The sequence below is a fragment of the Aptenodytes patagonicus genome, chromosome 3 (genome assembly GCF_965638725.1).
Source record: "Aptenodytes patagonicus chromosome 3, bAptPat1.pri.cur, whole genome shotgun sequence".
Classification (NCBI taxonomy): domain Eukaryota; kingdom Metazoa; phylum Chordata; class Aves; order Sphenisciformes; family Spheniscidae; genus Aptenodytes; species Aptenodytes patagonicus.
Genome location: NC_134951.1, coordinates 108785005 through 108804516, shown reverse-complemented (window position 1 = coordinate 108804516; position 19512 = coordinate 108785005). Strand labels below are relative to the sequence as shown.

At 45.1% G+C, this 19512-nt stretch overlaps 1 protein-coding gene across 1 annotated transcript in view; it reads right to left on the bottom strand.

Moving 5' to 3' along the window:
- TGFB2 (transforming growth factor beta 2) overlaps positions 1–18497 on the bottom strand; it is a 69706-nt gene extending 51209 nt beyond the window's left edge. Inside the window, exon 1 of the mRNA XM_076334590.1 lies at positions 17673–18497. Within this exon, the coding sequence (XP_076190705.1) occupies positions 17673–18015 (343 nt within the window). The 5' untranslated portion in view covers positions 18016–18497. The remainder of the gene's footprint in view (positions 1–17672) is intronic.
- Between the last annotated feature and the right edge of the window lie 1015 nt (positions 18498–19512).

The window sequence follows — 19512 nt, the reverse complement described above, 5'->3', positions numbered from 1 at the left end:
AAACCAAAACAAAAAAAACACCAGTAGCACTGAACGACACACAAAGTTTCTCCATTTCTCATGTATGATCACTTCCTAGATAAGCATGCTGGACTAGTACAGCCGCGAGATGAAGAACACTATCACCCGAAGAAATATTTAAGATCACATGAAAGTCTCTGGTTTTGAGCACACGTCTTTTGCAGTGTAACTGATTATACCACAGAGCATCATTATCTGACTTGTCAGTTTAGACGGGAAGGTCTGTAGGGCTGGGAAAAGTACTGCGAGATCAACAGCGCCTCATGCAACAGGGTTCTGATCTCTCACTGGGGCTTGAGCAACTACTGTAATACAAATATTACGGCATTCTTCACTTTTCCTCAATTGGACAGTGTTGTTAGACGAATGCAGCATGTTTCTATCAAGAAATATTTGGCCACGCTTCTACTGGAGTGAAATGATCCCTGTAAATACATGGACAAATTGTGGTTGGCCCTTGGCTCCACACATCAGAAAACCTCTCTGTCAGCAGCTGCAATACGGGGTGAAAGTTGGCTGATGCACTAGCAGGACCAGAATGGGAGCAAAGAAAAGGATCTCTGTTACAGGAGCTGTGGAGAGCCCTGACTCACTAAACATGGGCAGTTACAGCCTCCCCAGCTGGACTGTTCCTACCCATGGATGTTTTACTTAGTACCTCTCAATAAGATGAAGGGGCGGAGGGGGGAGGAAAAAAAAAACCAACAAAAAAGGAATATCCACAGTGAACTTCTTTCTCTTTTTTTATTTTTTCCGGCATAGAACAAGACTGCTTTCATGTAGAATTTTTTCTTTGGTGACATCAATAAAAGTTTAAAGTTCCTTGTCAAAAGTGATGAAAAAATTATAAACAACACAGAATAGCTGCCAATGCCCTTGAATTAAGAGTGCTTATGCCTACTTGCTTAGCTGTCAGTACCCAAAAACGGTTCTACTGCTTCATAACGCTGAAAGTAAGATGGGTATTTTGGTATTTACTTGAGGTTAAAGTTTCTAAGGCAGAAGGATCCCAGGCTTTCCAACTTCCAGTCAGAAATGTGAATTCTCATCAGAAAGACTCTGAAGGATCAAATGCTATTTGTGCAGCACACGTGATGTATTTGCTCTTGGTGGTATTGGCCGCTTTTAGCCAAGTCAGCCACCGGCAATTTTTGCGTCCAACCTGAGGAGCATGAATTGCAACAATCCAAACTAGAAGTTTGTAAAGCTCATCTCGCCATACTCAGACTTTCATAAAAGCAGCTAAAACAAGGCCTCTTCCATGTGTCAAACAAATTGTTTCTTCTACCTTGGAAAACTGCATGGGAGGATGAGAGAAGTTTCATCATGACACTGAGGCCTCGTGCTGCTTTGAGGTTTCCCATCACTGTTGATGCAAGTGTAGCAATCAGCTCCTCAGATCAGTTACCTTTTGTCACCAGTGGTTCTGTCAGTTGCTACTTTAGGTCAAGCCAGGAACCCCTCATCATTTGCTGACTTCACTCAAGGTTCATGGTAAAAGCTGAACCAGTACAGATACAGAGAAATACATCACTTATGAAAGTGGCATGAGAATCCATGGCATCTCCAGATATCTCTGAAATGCCTTAGAAGAAGGCAAGAGAACAGTGACATATTTAGGCATGTCAGACTTGGAGGCAAATAACAGAAAGCCTTCTCCATGGGAGTAATTTTCACACTGGGACCTCGTCTGAAACATGTCTGTGATGAAACCATGAAAGAGGATAGATGCTTCCAAACTTCTTCTAGGAGGCTTAGAAGAGAAGTCTTCTCACTTGTGTATTTCTGATAAAGGCCCCAACCATGGGGACCAAGGAATTAAGTTTAATTAGGTTTTACCAGGAAACCTGCAAAATTTAATTTCAAAGAATACTCCACAAAGTAAAGCATTTGCAGTGTTGCTGACAGCAACTTGTCTGCAGGTCCCAAAAGCCAGAATGCAATGCTGAAGCACTCCTGCTGCCCAACACTTCACCTCAGCAACAGGGCTCAGGTACTCTGCAATGCTCAGGGCTCCGAAACCAAACCCACAAATCCAAACATACCCAGAACTTTGAAAACAAAAAAAAAACCCCCACAAACAAAAAACCACAACAGGAATCAGAACATTACAGCATGCATCCAACCATAAATATGCTAAATATAATGGAACAGGATAAACCATAGACCTAGATCCTATTCTTAACAGAAGAATCATATGTGGACGATTATACAAACAGGGGATTCATACAAGGTGACAGTGATGGTGGCCAGGCACGTGGGAGCACCCATCTTTTCCCTTACTGGGTATTCAAAATCACACACAGGGAAGCTAGCACTGGATTGCCCAGCACAGATTAGTATTTTTAACCTATTGCTATTTATAAGAGCAAGTTGCGCTCTCTTCTTTTTTTTTTAAAACGGGTGGGCCTCACTGCTCAGCTATTCTAACTGGGAGATTTAAAAGCGGTCAGGAAATTTCAGGACTGCCTTGCAGAGAGTGGAGGAGATGAAAGCGAGTCCCACGGCACAGGCTCTGTTCCTCTCACCCCACCTCTGCCAGGAAGCGCTCCTGTTCCCCTGGCAAGCGGCGCAGCTGGCTGCCTTCTCCTGCTCGGCCAAGGGTCCAGAGAACAGCCTTTCCAAACTATTCCCTGGCTGGAGGAGGAAACGAAAGCAAGTCATTTTCAAGAAAAGCAGGTTGGATTGTCCAACCCTTTCACTCTGGGGAGGAAAAAAAAAAAAGAAGAAAAAGGAATTATACAAGAAGTAAAAGCGTAACAGAGAAGGAAAGGCAAAAGAAAACTGTACATTTTTTTGCGTTGCAGAGAAGTCAAGATTCACAGACTCAAAGCACAGGCGACACATCTTTAAATGATTAAGATAAAGACAGTGGGTAATAGATGAATGTTAGAGACAGAGGGAAATGAAAGTTTTTAACCACGTTAAAATCGTGCAATCCTTCCTGCTTCGTAACAGTAATTACAATTAAAATTATTTACACCCTGGTCCAGTGTAAATCAGGAACAGAAAGGCACAGAGATTGTAAATCTCTTTTAGGGAAAACTCTCCAGCTAGTAGAAGTTAGTGCCACTAGCTGCCCGCATGCAGGAAATGCACACCTGCCTGCCCATGTGGAGGTGCTCAGCTTTCAACTCCTTCCTCTACTTTTCACCCCAGCTGGAAGCTCCCAGGCAGCTTGCTTCTGAAGATCCCTAAAACGCTTGATGGACTGCATGGGAAATGTGGCTGCTCACTGAGCCCAGAGTCTACTATGGAGATGGACGTGGAAGGATTAAGAGTTGCAGAACAAACAGTACAGTACAACAAAGCTTGGAGGAGCTCATTTGCAGAGCTTCTTGTGCAACTAGCCCCAAATCATGCTATCAAATCACAGCTATCAGAGAGAAGATTAATGTTGACTATCTGGTCATTCTCTTTTATACAGTAACTTGTCAAAAACAGATTGTTCCCTGAAGATACTTGCTAGAGTTAGCTCCAATTTAGCGTTAAGAGGATGGACTCAATGAGAGTATCAACTCTCGTTATTTAAGTATAGATGTTCCTAATTCCAAGGTCCTTTTACTAAGTCCCAATTACTAGGATGAGTTACGGTCCATCATGCCCTCTACGCTATTTTTAAACACAAGTGAAATTTCTTTATAGGTTAAGGGCTCAGACCTCTGGCTGGGGTAGGAAGAACACTTCCACTAACTACTTTGTAACATGGAGTCACCAACTGAGTCAGTCACTTTGAGGTGTCCCATGTCTTGCACTACTGAACATGGAAAAGAAACCCAAAAACATTATTTGCCTTCTAAAATGATGGTTTCTGGCAACAGAACTAACCTCACAGCTAGAGCGCTAGCTAGAAGCCCCTTGCTTCTCCGAGGGAAGAGTTGCCAACTGTACCCATCACCACCTACTTCCTCCTCTGCAGTTAGGAGCTGTGGGTGGCACCGCTCCCGCCAGCACAAGGGCAACCAACTCCATCAGGCCGCACCTTTGTATCTGGTTCCTGCTGAGATATGGTAACTCTCTGATCAGCTGGTTTCTGGAGACCCCTTATTTTTAGGCCCCTGGCACTTCAACAATTAAGCACCTTCAAGGAGCCAGATGTAGGTACCAATTTACTTTGAAGATGGAACTGAGGTCCTTTGGTTACCCGGATATGACAGGAAAGATTCACAGCTTAGGTAGAAGTGATCACCTCATGTTCTGCACAAAATCAAGAAGTCCCAAAGAACTGCACACATTCAGGTTTAGTATTATGAAGGAGACAGTCATACAAAGATGAATACAATGATGAGCTGAACTGATTGAACAGAAGTGTTTACAGAGAAAACTGGAAAGGATAACGGATGTACGCTTAAGTTTGCTGGACAGGTAGAAATGACACAGTTCCACAATCAACAAATAAGACCACTCAGGTCAGAAAACTGTCTGTGACACAAACTGAATGCAACCGTAAGAAGATAAAATTAAAAAATGCAACTATGTATTACAAACAACAGTAAAAGTAATAGCTGCTGAGAACTACTATACATCAGAAAATAAGAACTGCAGATAACAGACAAGAAAAATCAAACAGGCCTACCAGCTTCATGACCAAGGAACTTAAAGATGAGATTTACTTAAGTACTAAGGAAGCTTAACAGTGATATTCATCCATTACAAGATAAAAACTGTTGAAATAATACTACAGAAATATGAAATATACTTCTATAGATAAAAGAGCCAGGCAATCGCAAGATGAAAAGATGATTTTTTTTTTATTCCAGCAGCAACTCGGAAGGTCTTAAAACAATAGCTACTACAATCAGACATTGTAAAACAAGCAAGACCGGATAACTTGCATCAAGACTTCTTAAAGAGCTGTCCAAGGAACTATCTAAATTATTAAAACTGGCTTTCAACAAATACCAAACACTGGAAAATATCTTAAGGATTTGAGGCAGAACATATTTGCTAATATACAATGCCTAAACAGGGCAACCCGTGCTATCTCACATATACAGTCAGCCTTATATTGGTCCCAGAAAAAACATGCAAATGGCAGGAATGAGAATCAGCTCAGAGGAACTAAGGGAGTATAACCAACATCAGCTCAAGAAAAACAGATCCCACTGGTCCAAGATCTTAGTGAGCGAGACCGGTAGTCCTGTTGGTAACACAACTGTTTTAATATAATGTACTCGGGTAGCTGCAAGACATTTAAGCTGGTGCTACATAATGATTTCATTAGGAAACAGGAACAACAGGACACCAACATGGCCAGGCAGTAAACGAATCACGTTTTTTATGAGACTCAAAATACAATGGTAGACAGGAAACCGTTATTGAGAGACAAGCTTCTAACAAGGTCCCATAAGGCTCATTTTGCTGTACTCTGCTATCTACTATTTTTATCCATCACCTGGAAGGAAACTAAACCATTATTAACCAACTGCAGATGAAATAATGATATGGATGTGACAAATAATGAAGAAGATGCATCACGAATACAGTGACTTGAATCTTGAATTATCAAGATGTAAATGTCAGTAGAATCAATATGAAAATACAACTCTAGGACAGAGAAACTAGACCATACTTACAGAGTAGGGGACTCCATCCTGCGAGTCAGCACCTCTGAAAAGGAGTTGGGGAGGGGGGAACCCTGGTGGATAATTACCCAAGTATGAATTTTTACTTCTCCTTGTAGAGCTCCTGGCAAAGTTACTGCCGAAATTAGCTGCATAAGCTGTGTAATATTGAATTAGAGCAGAGTCTGCAACATGGATGTACTTGATAACTTCAACAGTTATCACTGTTGAAATACTGTGTCCAATACTGTTGTCCACAATCTCAGCAGTATATGAATAAAGCAGAGGAGTTTCAGAGGGAAACCGTGAGAATAACTGAAAAGGCTAGGAAGTATCTCAAGGAGCACAGCATATTAAACTTAAAAGACCTGTGGCTTGATCACAGTCTATGGATCTGAAACACGCTCAAAGGCAGGTAAAGCAGCCCATGCTGAGCTCCTGGCTGCCTCATTGCAGGGTCTTCCAGCAGCCATGCCAGCTTGCTCTCAGACAGATCAGTTCCTGTCTGCAAAACTTCCTCCTCCTGTGGGTGCCTACACAATGCCCACAAATTTGATAACAGGTCTTCAAAATAGCAAGTGAAGGTTTAAACCAGATTCAAATTCTAGAACTTGAAGCTAAACAACTTAAAACACAAAGACGCTTGTTTCTAGTAAATTTAATTAATCACTGGAATAATTTACCAAGTGTGGTGCGAACTCCCTTTCAAAAAGGAATTAATTCAGCAAAACTCAATGGCCTGGAAAATGCAGGTAGGGAGACCAGAAGACCACCATGATGGCTTCCAGCTTTTTTAATCTGTAAGCGTCCATTCTACCATAACTCAAAGCCTCCTAGAGCAACGTCAGTCTCGTCCTTTCTAAAGTACAGTATTATATCAGTTAGTCATTAGCTATGAGTGTGAACAGACCTGGAACATTATACCCTGAGAAGAACATCTCATCCCTGCGGAGATAAGTATCTCCTTCAGTTGTAAGTCAACATTCATGTTCAATCAGAAACCTGCTTGCAGGTCTGTCTGTCATTACATTAAGGCACTTTATACTCTTTTACATTGTAATATTGCCTTAGATTAAACAAGAACCAAGCCCTTTGGTTTCATGTCCTGCATCAAATAGCTTGGGATCAAATCTCATCCCAGCAGGACACAGGCAGTACCACGTAGATAAAATATAAACCATGCATTTTTCTTTTGCTTTTTAAAAACAAACAAACAAAAACCCAACAACCTGTGGCGGATGTTGAGTCCTCCCAGGCTTTGAAAAGTATATAGTAGTAGTACAAACATGATACAAAACAGCATTCAGGACATTTCTAATCAGCAAAGCAGATTTACCTGACTCCGATTTCATCCGAATAAAAGGCTGGGATTCTCAAAGGCTGCAGAGGAACCACTCCTTTAGGTGCTGCTTAAAACCCTGGCCATAATGACTGTTCTGCTTGCCTAAACAATCACTGCACAGACTCCAGTTTCAACACCACAAGGCAAAATCTGGAGTGGCTTTACTGACTCAAATTAAATTGCTCCAACTTTTCATTCATGCAAAAAATGTACCTCAAAAGTTAACTCGTTATTTTGTGAGCCACTCTGAGACATATCAAGTCAGAGAGGCTTTGTGTAAAACCACACGCACCTTCATGCTGTAAGCGCAGCTCCTGTTCCCAAACTACTTGGCTTTCCAGCTTGTAAACTCAGCATATGTCATGCAGCAAATTGACTTTCAGAAGTTGTTCTCCCGGCTCCAGCTCTATTCAGAACTGACTTTCAAGATTTTATTGATAACATAAAAACACCTTGTTGGCTTAGCCCTGACCTTTCTTTACCGTCCACTGCACAGGGATTTGCCACATTCTTATTAACAGCCTTTAGATTATTCCCTGCTCGGGGCACTGAGGTCTGATTTTGCACGTGTTTATAAGAAGCCTCTGGATGTGGAGTGATGAGCTTCTAGACAAAAACTCGCTGTAGGGGGGATGATAGAGATATATTACGGCATGTTTATTTGCCAAGACCTTTGCCGTCAGATGGCCATTTATTTTAGAACAGGGGGAGGTGTGGAATACCTAAGAAGTACAGGACATGAACTCATGCCTCCTTCTCTGCATTCTGCAATTCTTGCCATATTGCTGCCATATGCTGTTCCCAGATGACATCTGCCATCAAATGCTTCTATCAATAAGCTACTAAGGTGCTTATTTTTAAAAGTGATTTTTTTTTCCCCCCCCCCTGCAAAGCCTTATGCAGAAGAACATCTCCAGTGGCAACTCAATAAAAGGGAAAGCACCACATTACAGTAATACGTCCCAATATATCTTGAAGATGTGGCCGTTGCCTGAAACAAAGAAACGGCACTTAATACCTTATCCAAAGACTTTTGCAGTTAATGGAAAGACTTCCAGTGTTTTCAGCAGGCTTTGGACCAGGGCCCTTAATCTGGGGAACATACTCTCAAAGGGCAGAAAAATGGAAAGGTTTGACTGTATCACATGTATAGCTGGCCTTGTGGCAAGTGTGCATGAGGCAGATTCCCTTCCAGACTCTACCTCAACAAATACACTTCCAGCCAGAGAAAATTAAGTCTCCCAATAAAGTGGGTAAATAATAGGACTCCAACTTGGAAGGAGGTAAGTTCCTTCAGACACATGATATTGTTGTAACTCAGTCTCTGGCCACCTTTATAAAGATCTCTTTTTCTAGATCCTTTTGGGGCTCTTTTCTTCCCTGATTAGCAAGGGGAATGTCAAATTTCCAAATACACGGCTCCTAGCATTGGGGAGAAATGCAAGCTGGGATGGGGGAATCCAGATTCAAGAGGGAGAGAAAGCTCAGACCCCCAACAATCTGTTCTGAGTCCATCCTAACTGGGACAAAGCTGCTCACTTAGCTCCCTCGCTTTCCAAACTGTATATCCTGGCAGGGAGCCTCTCAGTTCCTATCACACCACCAGATCAGAACAGCAGATTTGTTTTCAAGAAAGCTGGATCTTGTTCCTCACTCACAAACCTAAAGATGTGTGTATGTCTGCTGCAATAGCCTGCCATTATACGCTAGGTAAACACGCAACAAGCACAACAAATGAAACAGACATCTTTCAGCGTACCTCAATGTTGAAATGTGGCTACTTCACTTCCAAAGTGTGCATCAGGAAAAATTTAAGTATAGAGCAGTGATTGGCACAAGACATATACAGCCCTTGCTCTGCCAGGGAGGCCCAGAGCCAACTACAACAGCCAAGAAAACTGGGCTGGATCTCTCAGAGATTGGGCGAGAATGAGAACACCAAGGATATGCATGGATCCAACACATCTCCAGGCAGTTTAAAATGTCCTATCATGTTGGAGAATACAATATATCACTTATCCTTCCCCGAGAGCAAACAGCCCCTATATCCCCTGTAGGCATCTGGATGAAGAAATAAACTGCCGGTACTGCGTGTGTCAGTGGACCTGACCCCTGGTATCCATAAATTTTGCTTACTAGGTATTCATTAAGAGCTCTGTTTTGGTATTATCCAGTCAACTGGATCGATTCCTGCATCAAACCCTCCAAGCGTGAAGGCTAGGAACTGCAATGCAAAGGGCAGAGCTGCCCCGCCATCGTAACATTCATGGGGGAGCAGATGTCTCTCAGCTTTGCTAACCTGGGCCACTCCTGCGACCAAGCAGAGGTGGGACAAGGAGCAGCAGCCTGCCACAGGCTCTGGTGAATGCTAGACCCCAACCACGCTGTGCCTGCCAGCCACTTCTGCCATTATTTCAACCCACTGCTGCATCTGAAGAGGATAAATTTGCTGCATCGTTTTTACACGTCACTTGGAAGATGAAAAGTTCTGCAGGTGTTGTTCTTCCTAGCGTACATCTTGGCAGTCCTAGAGAAGATCTTTATGACTGTTTGTCCAAAGCCCAAAAAAAGTCATTTTATACATATTGGACAACACCCACTCAAATAAGCAAGGACTACTCTCTGTTCAATTTGGGGTATTAGAGATCATCTGTAAACACAACTGTGGGCTCAGGATTAATAAGTATTATTGCGCAGAAGCCTTCATCAAGTATGGGATTGCTAGATACTCTCTGACCACTTCAAAAGAGTCAGTGCTGCTAAGATCTATTAGTTTTTCAGCCTCCTGAGTACAAAGTCTACCCACAGGGTTGGGTTTTTTTATGGGTTGTGTTTTTTTTTTTTTCCACCCCAAGGAATGAAAACCAACATGTTCTGATTCCTATCTTTCAATCATCACTATAGTAAAGATAAGTTACCATCACTATTTCAGCTGAGCTCGCTGCTGAATTGCAAATGCTATATGTAAACAAAAACAAGTAAGAGAAGGAACTTCAACAGGCTTAGCTTGCCTTTTAAAATTCAAGGCAGGGGTTTAAAAGAGATGAAGCCAGGGAAAACATTGGATACTAACACCAGCCAAACAGGGAAAAATAACGAAGTTGTAAGCCTGAAAAACTGAAATGGAAAGAATGACAGATTTACTGCTGCATTTGATGCACATAACCACTGATAGACTCTCCCCAGAAAGTGTTGAAATTACCATCACTGAAACGAATCCAGAAGCTAAAAATTAAATTATCTTTCCCAGAACATTCCAATTTGGGCTTTGGCAACAACAGATGTTTTAATGCTCTTAAATATATGCACGCACGTGTGTGCATGCATGCACACATATACTTAAGTACAGTATCCTCTTTCACGCAAGACCTCCCTCTTAGTTTTCACAAAGTCAGTCTGAACTTACGGTCATTCTGCAAAGTCTTTTCTTCAGAGTCTCTACTCAAATGCACAACTATCAGATTAAGCAACCCATAAGGCGTCTTACAGCAGCTCCAACTTATGAATGAATGGTTATTTGTGAACTCGCCTGTCAAGACAGATGCAGTATTTGTCAGTGCAGTGTGGGTTAGATATGGTGGGAAGGAGTTAAACAAGCAAAGTGAAAGGTCAGTATCACAACATTTCCCTTTTTCCCCCCTCAGTTTGCCTAAAACGATGCCACAGCTTTTGCTGAAGTGTAATAGAGTAGTCTATTTTCATGCAACCTACCATGCTTATTTGAAAAGCAATACTCGCGCAAGAGAAGTAGAAGAAAAATGGGTGCAGAGGGAGAGAACATGAACATTTTGGTGCAACCAGCTACAACAGAGGGACAAATCCAAGACTGACAGAAAACAACACATCTTTAGAAATTTGGTGATACTTGAATCAAGACCACCCTATGGAAGTTGAAATACAATGCATTGTTTTTCTTGTATTAAAATGTAGTATTACGAGGATTAATTCATGTTGGAATGAACATCTAGTCCAACCTCCTGCTCAAAGCAGGGTCAGCTGTGAGGTCAACTTATCATTTATAGTTTATACAGTTGTTTATAATAACCTGAAGTCAGCATCACACTGTGCTAGGTCTTACACAACAACAAAAAGAGGCTCCTGCCCTAAGGGGGTTTCAGTGGGAAAAAGCTCAGCTCTACAATGAAGATCCTGAATACGTCAATGAGCATCACACATGAAATTAAAAGAAACCCTTGCTCATTGTCCAAATTAAAACCTGAACGAGGGAAAGATGTTCTAAAGATCCTCTCCACACTCTCAGCCATAAATCTGCTGCAGGGATGCCTGTGAGGTCTAGCATCTCCTGGCAACCAAACACAGATGCCAGAGAACCCAAACAGCAACACAAGATGTATTTCAGTGGAGCCTGTCTTTCCACAGTGAATGAGCAGTCTCTCTACACTGCTGCCTAAACTCATCCCACCTGACCGCCTCCGCCAGGAGCTTTCCAAGCAGCATGCACGAACTGCCATGCAGTTCCCTTTGGAAAACCTGGCTGGTTTAGAGAACGCTATGCTACCCAAAGAGGCAACTTCTCTACTCTGGACCAACTTGCAGAGCACCAGAAACATGTAAAAACCTGCTCACCAGACAGGTCTAACGAAGCCAGGTCTAGCACTTCATTTCTCCAGGGCCGATCCTGTGCCATTCGAGCTAAGAGAACCACAGTGCTAAACAGGCTCATGAGTCATTCGTAAATTCAAAAACAACTGGTCACACTGGAAGGAGATAAAACACAACCCTTCACACTAAGTTTTTCTTCAACTCCTCATCCTCTTGTCACAGACAAATCTTTGAGTTTCTCCTCTACACCTTGCAGCTGTATGTCTTGTACAGTTGGGTGTCCAGCTGCAGTCACTTAACAGCAGCAAGGACAGTGAGGACAAGCACGGGGGAGCTGTTTTAAGAAGAAAGATAGCTGCTTCAGATAGACTACTACAGGAAGCCAACTGACAGCAATACTGGAGCTAGGCACCTACTAGTCCACATCACAGACTGAAAGGGAAACAAGCAACAGCCTGTGGTTGAAGGCAGGATGCAAACTTTCCCTAAAAAAAAGACCAAAACAAACTTTATAGTCTAAACAAATCAGCAGAAACATCCCTAACATAGTATCACATTAAATAATACCTGAGGAGTGTATCATCCTCAAGCTAAAAACTGCCTGCCTGAAAACGTGCAGCATGTGGTTTCACAACAGGAACGGAAACATTTGTGTGTCTTCACTCATGACTCGTTTTGTCACCATACCCTGGGGTTCCTCTCTTTAGCTGTAATACAGGAGCAGTCTAGCACAGGCACTGCAAAGGCAAAAGAAGCCAGCTGCCCAACAGGGTCAGCCTTCTTTGGGATCACGGGAGTACTGAAGAGCCTCTTCTTTCCTCTCTAAAAAATCCTGTAAAGCATTTCCTTCTCATTGGGCTCTGATGCCCAAATGACAGATTTCAACACAGCGAGAGGGATTTGAACTGTCTGGCTTTGTTCATCCCTGCAAATGCACCATAAACCGGGCCTCAATTCAGGAAGCTAATTAGGCATATACAGAGCCTTAATGTTAATGAGTCTATTCATGTGTGTGAAGCTCCGCACATGTTTCAGACCCGTGCTGAAGAAGCTCACCAAGGACGACAGCCACAAGTTCTCATTCATCTTTTTGCTCAGCTCTGGTGCAGACAGGAATCTCAAACTGACAGCAAAACGCTGGAAATAGTAACTTCAGAGTAACACAGCCGTCCTGATAACCACTACTGTTCTCACGCAGTGCACCGAGGATGAACAAGGCTAAAACTGGCAGCTAATGAAGAAGATGCTCTGCTTTCTTCACACAATCACCTACTCGCATCCAGTCCTGCAATTAAGTGGAGCCAGCAAGAGTGGCATGAGCTCTGGGCACTCCCTGCACATCTCCAGCCATGAGCAGAAGACAAGGGCACATTTCCAGATAGGTCTCTGGGACTGTAAAACATTTACGCTGCCAACGAGCTGGGGGGGGGAGCGGCAGGGCCAGTAATGCACATCTAACCTTTTAACTCACCAAATTAGAGTGAAAGTTCCTCTTTAAAACAGTCACCAGAGATAAATTCAAGGTGGGTTACGGAAAGGACTCAGGAATATAGCCCTACATTTCTGTCTTGCTGGTCTTCTGACCTTGCAGCGTTAAAGAGGCGGGTCATGGGTGTTTTGCTTTTCTGTAGGCTTCATCCTCCGGAATAAACACAGCGACCACGTACCATGCCAGACTGGCTTCTGGACCTCCCCCTCTCCCAGCTTGGCACCCTGCTTACAGCAAGTCGCTGGTGAATCAGAAGGCAGGCAGGAAACACACGTGGTGCACCCCACCATCTGCTCCATGAGTGGGAGTGGAAGAAGAGAGCTCTCTTTGATTTCAGCTGCCCTTGGTTAGTGCACCAGAGCATGTTATTTTATTATCCCTCTTAGTACGTAGAGGACTACTGTCCAGAAAATTACCCTGCCCCTTTTTAAAGCCATTTGCAATTTCCTGTTTTTTTTCATTACCACCTAGGAAGACTACAGTAAGTGCCATTCATGAACAAGGAGCAAGGAACTGTTCCTCCCATGTCTCTCCTCAGGGAAGCCTTCACATTGCTTCAGGTCCTCTCTGCAAACCAGAGAGTAAGCCTGGCAAATGCCTCCTACAAGAGGTGCTCCAGAGCACATCCACAGGGCCAGCATAGCTAGAATGTTTTAAAGTAAGGTATTCCTTCTGAGACTGTTTCCATATCATTAACAACATAGGAAATCGTGAAAGTTTAAGTTCTGTGTTCTGCTAAATGCAAGTACACGCGAGCTGCGCAGCTGTAGCTGTTAACATCATGGTAATGATGCAGTCAGCGCCAGTAGACGTGGAGCACGGCTGCTCCTGCACGAGTAATTCTGGTACCCTGAAGACAAGGAGCCCACATACGTATAATTGCTGGTAAATCGAGTCCTTGTTGATAAAGTAGAAGCATGTCATTGTGCCCAGCCAGTTTATAATGTTGTCTTTCATGAGGTGAATATTCAGCAGAACGACGGTCTATGTAAAGCAATATTCATGGTACAGAGCTCCTGAGAAGACTAATCCTACTGCCCAGCGCAGGCTGGAACCCGTGGAGGCTCCTTCATACTAAAGTAGTTTAAAAGCAGGCCCAAACCCAAAAGAACTGTGATTTCTTAGGCTACTGAGTACTTACAGACCTATCTCCAAGAATGCAGAAAACTTAAAAATTTACCTGCGTTAGCCTTAAGCCATCAGTACCAACCAGCTCATTGACTGTGAGAAAAACTGCCATGAATGAAGATGACAGAATTGGGCCCCAGGCCCCACATACACGTGTTGCCTGTTTTTCTAGAGTATCCCAGTTATGCATTAGTATTACAATTCGCAATGCTTAACTGTGCTGGCATTAGATTGCTGTTTATTATCAGTGCAATGGCGATTTTCACCCAGACTCAAATAAATAACTAGCTTAAGTATCAGGCCCCAGATAATCAATGAAGAACTGGTAAGTAATAAAACTGTAATGTGATCCAGCTTTCACAGAAATCAGTATTGAGCATCTACTCAGGTAACTTCGCCTAGGCACAGAATTCGCAAGAACTCTCTCTGATGTTGTGCTCAGCTTCCGTATCCCACCTCCCTCTTTAAACCGCTCCATAAACCAACTCTATTTCTGACTGCCAACTGGACTTAGGAGAGATTCAAACTTTCGGTATCTAATCCATGCTGTCACGAGCACAACGCAGGCAGGCATGCTTGACAGACAAAAGCTTTTTGGTTTTTTCAAACCTCTTTGTAGGTTTTTTTTTCTGCCGCTACTTTTCACATCTGTTGTTTTTGGGTCCGGCAGTCCCTGACTCGCTGAATTTCCACGTATATTCTGACTTGATGTGTCTTTAACCTCAACTGGACTGTCAAGCCAGATGCCAGATGCCCCCTTACTTCCTCAGTGCAAACTATCAGTAAACCTTAGCATAACTTTACTTTGAGCCTTAAACTAACAGCATGTGAAAAGATTAATACGAATAAATTCAAAACTAATCAGATCCCTTCTTTAAATGTTGACACAGTATTATTTATATCCCATAAATACCTTCTTGACTAAAATTCATCCCAGGAGATTGGCATCTTGCCAGTTCTATTCATATTTACTGTATTTATACAGTACAGTTGGCCAAGGATAATATTTAAGACAAAATATGCCTTAGGGTATATACAATATCTCTTATAGTTTTCCTTTTAAATCTCCTCATTGCTAAAAATATTTAGTCTGAACTTTACAAAATGCCCCACAAAGACCTATCAGCGATCTGTAGTGATATATTGCTGACTATGAGTATAATTAGAGCATATTTGTAATATTTGGGTCGTAGTCAGTTACTGAACGCTAACAACTTGTGGTAAAAACTGAACCACTGATCTTTCCCATGCCTTCCGTCCAGCAGCTTTTGACCTCCAGTGCGTTCACACTGATCCCCTTCTCCCTCCTGCCTCCCTCCGATGCAGCAGAAACACTAGAGTTAAAAAAATTCACTCCGAGACATCTAGGAGAAAGTGCCTACGGCCGCCAGAGCTGCGCTTTCAATTTCTTCCTTTAAAATATGGTGGAGCGATTTCTTCCTTTCTGTCTTTTTTGGAAAGGTTCGCTCCATCCAGCATAACTAGAGAGCAGTGGAAAAACAGTTAACCTACTTACTCTGATGTTAGCGACAGCCCTTGCACAGTAGTACTGGATCTGCTGCTAACTGGCCCTCCGATCCCAAACGTCTGATGCACTCTGTTGGTAGATACCTGCAATCTCCTTTGCTCTTCCAAAACCTCTATCGATACATCAGTACAAATCTGGCCTCTGATAACATTTTAAAAATAGATTGTCTTTTGTCAACACCTTCCAAGTCATGCACCACAGATATTTTAATTTTCTGGAAAGTATGCGGCTGCATTTTGGACTATCGGTTCTTTGTAGTTTGCTCATGTGAGGAAAAAGGACAGATGTGCTCAGAACGGATGCATTTTACAATTCTCAGAGACTCTCTGTTACAGGGTCAACTCCACAAGCCAAGGCACTGCTATCGGTCTTCCTAACCGTTGCCCGTAGGTGCTCATCCCTCTGCTCAGGGCATGATCTGATAGGTCTCAAAACAAGGTGCTGACTTCCACCAAAACCACCAGCAAAATACTACAGCATACCAACGTGGAAAACAGGCATGCTTTCTGTGTTCTCGCTATGGCTATGAATTATACTGAACCTCTCTGCTCATACCCACTTGGCTCCAAATATACTTTTTTTCTAAAAAAAAAAGTATCTCTTCCCCGAGGGTAACAAGGGTGGAGTGTATTTATCATGACTATTATGGATGGTGCCATAATTACAATAATCAAACGGCTCTGACTGCCAGGATGTCCTGTACCTGATGCTGTCATTTAAGAATAAAGGAAGAACGGGAGGCAGCTGCACCGAGCGTGGGGTTCAGATACCTTGGCTGGCATCCTGGGACTATCACATGCAAGACGGAGCAAGCCCCAAAGCTACAACTTGCTAAACTAAAAATAAGTAAGGGGAAAATGCAATTAGAAACTCTAGGATAAAGTTACCAAGATGGCTGCATTATCTATTTAAGCAAGAGGTATGTGCTTTTCAAAAACAGACAGCAAGTATATAGGGCATCAAGTGGCGGGGGAGGGAAGAGAGAGAAAAGCAAGCTAAATGAAGAGTAGGGACTAGGTTTTGGATATGCGAACGGTGAAGTTATTTTCTGCTTCTGGTATTTCACTTTCCTCGGTATGATGATGATGATCTAGATTCTTTTAAGGGAGTGCAGTGCTTTTGCTTTTTCTTTTTTTTTTTTTTCTATACACTTAAACTTCACTACCAAAACAAAACAGCATGTCGTTATGATTATTAATCATTCTAAGTGGATTTGGTCAGCACAGAGCATTTGTATCCCTTTTTTTTTGTGTGTGTGTGTAAAACGTGGCATGGATCACCAGAAGGTCGTTAAAAACAGCAAAAGGCAGACGGGCTGAGACAGGTTCCAAGAACCGAGGCTACCCAGAAGGGAAAACTTTTTCTGTACCTGAAATGAAAGCGTCCATGAACTGAAACAGGAGGCTAGTTAAAGTGGGAAGAAGAGGAAAGATGTCTATGTCTCTGTCCTCTCTGAGCACCAATCTGAATAGCGGTCCGCGGGACAATGTTCTGGAGGGGCGCAGACAGAAAAGGAGCCGGTGACTTTTTTTTTTTTTTTTAAAGACCTCCTTTTCTTTTCAGTTATGGAGAGATGGAAACCTGCCCGATCCAAACACTCCAAGGGAAACAACAGCAGTGGAAAGATATTGGCTCTTTTTGGAGGCTGCACACGGGGCTGCGGGGGAGCTAAACCCAGTGCTGGGGAGGGAGTGGGATCCTGGGCGGGGGGGGGGGGGGGGGGACTTTGCTCAGGTACATGGTGGTGGAAAGCAGAGGCACCTTTAGGGACTCCTGGGCGACTTCAAAGGGGATCGGAAACCTCACGAGTCTGGGGGGACAGCTGACCCCCCCCCCCCAACCCACCCACCCAGGCATATGTATACCCCGCTACCTAAACAAAACCCTAGAAGCCACCACCTAAGAGAAGCCGAGGGTAAGAGCAAACCGAGCAAAGGCGGCAGATTATGAGGCATGGGGCTGGTATTTGAAGGTGCCGGGCACTGCCAAGCCTCGGGGGCGAAATTACACACACATGCACAAACACAGAGGACTTACTTTCGGGGTAAAAAGGCTGCATGTCTATTTTGTAAACTTCTTTGGCATAATACTCCTCGTCGCTCCTCTCCCTTTCGCAAGTGGCGGCTCTGTGGTTGGCTTTCTCTTGCAGCAGGTCCCTGGTGCTGTTGTAGATGGAGATGACCTCCGGGGGCACCTCCTCGGGCTCGGGGTACTCGTCCGGGGGGCTGGTGAGCTTCAGTTTGCTCAAGATCTGCCCCCGGATCGCCTCGATCCTCTTGCGCATAAACTGATCCATGTCGAGGGTGCTGCAGGTAGACAGGCTGAAAGCCACGGTGGCCAGATCCACGGTGAGAAACACGCTCAGGAGATAGCAGTGCATTTTAAGTGTTTAAATACAGCGCCCCCCAAAAAAAGAGTGACTTTAACAACGAACAACAACAACGGAAAAAAAATTAAAAAATAAAAGGGGATGTGTGCAAACAAAGGGAAGATCTGCAGACAAAATGCAGTTAAAAACCGGACTGCAAAGACGACTTGCAATCGAAAAACGCACGGAGGCGTCAGTGAAAAAAATACCAACAATAATTAAAAAAAAAAAAAAAAAAAAAGCAGCCAGTTGCTACAACTAGATAAAATTCGGGGGTGGAGTGAGCCGGGCAGCAAAAAAAAGGGAGGAAAAGACCCCCAAAGAGATAAACAAACCTGCGAATCAAGTGAGTGGAAGAGAGACTGTTCTCAGCGCGCTGGCGGAGCAGGCTGGAAAACAAAAAACCGAAGCAAAGAAAAAAAAAAAGGAGGGGGAGAAAAAGCAGTGATGGGTATTAAAGGGCGCTGCCGCAGCCGGCGGGGGAGAGGGTGCCGGCGCGGCGCTGAGCCCCGCCGTGCGCCCGCGGCGCCCGGCGGCTCCCGGCGGGCAGCGGCACCGCCCCGCGCCCGGCGGCGCTCAGCCCCCGCGGCGGCGCCGGCAGAGGCGCGCACGTGTGCGCCCGGCTGCGCCGAGCCCCGGCCCCCGCGGCCGGGCGGAGCGGCAGGCGGCGGCCCCGCGGCGGCGCCTTGCCCCCGCGGCGGCAGCGAGCGGCGGCGGCGGCGGCGGCGGCGATCCTCCGTCCGGCCGCGTCCCGCAGGCTGCTGCGTGCGCCCCGCGCTGCATGCACCGACCCACCCCCGCCCGGGCCGCTGCGCGCTGCAGAGCTTTTTCCAGCTCCCTCCTCTTCCTCCTCCTTCCGAAACGCCAACCCCACGCCGCAGTCAGCGAGGCAGCGCCGCCGCCCCGACAGCCTCCCGCGGATCGCAGGCGCGGAGCGGCCGCCCGCGGCTGGCCGCAGCGCAGCGCAGCGCCGCTCTCCCCCGGCCTCCCCCGCGGGGCTGGGGCTGGCCCCGGCGGCGCGGCGCGCAGCTCCCGGCGGATCTAGCGCTCCGCCCGGCGCCCCCCGCCCGCCGCCCCCGGCCCCTCGGCTCTCCCTGCGAGGAGGGGACGGGTGCCAGCAGATAACATCACGGCCGCGCAGGGAGAGGGAGATTTATAAGGTCTCCCCGCCCCACGTGCTCGCCTCGCCGCGAAGTGACGTGGAGGGGCTGCGGGGAGCGGAGGGCTCCGCCGGCCGCGCCGCCGCCCGGCTATTTATTCCCCTCCGCGCAACCGGCGAGGGACTTGCCGCCGCCTGGCCGCCGTCCCCGCCGCCTGCCGAGGTGCCTCACCCCGGGGGGGGCGGGGGGGGGAGGGGGGGAAGGAGGAGAGGGGAGGCAGCCCGGAACCGAGAAGAAAAAGCAGCTCCTGCCAGGCTTTTTTTATTTTTTAATTTTTTTTTAAAGGAAGGCTTTAATGTTTCTTGCACCTATTATTAAAGTAATTGGGCCAAATACCACCCTTGCTTTA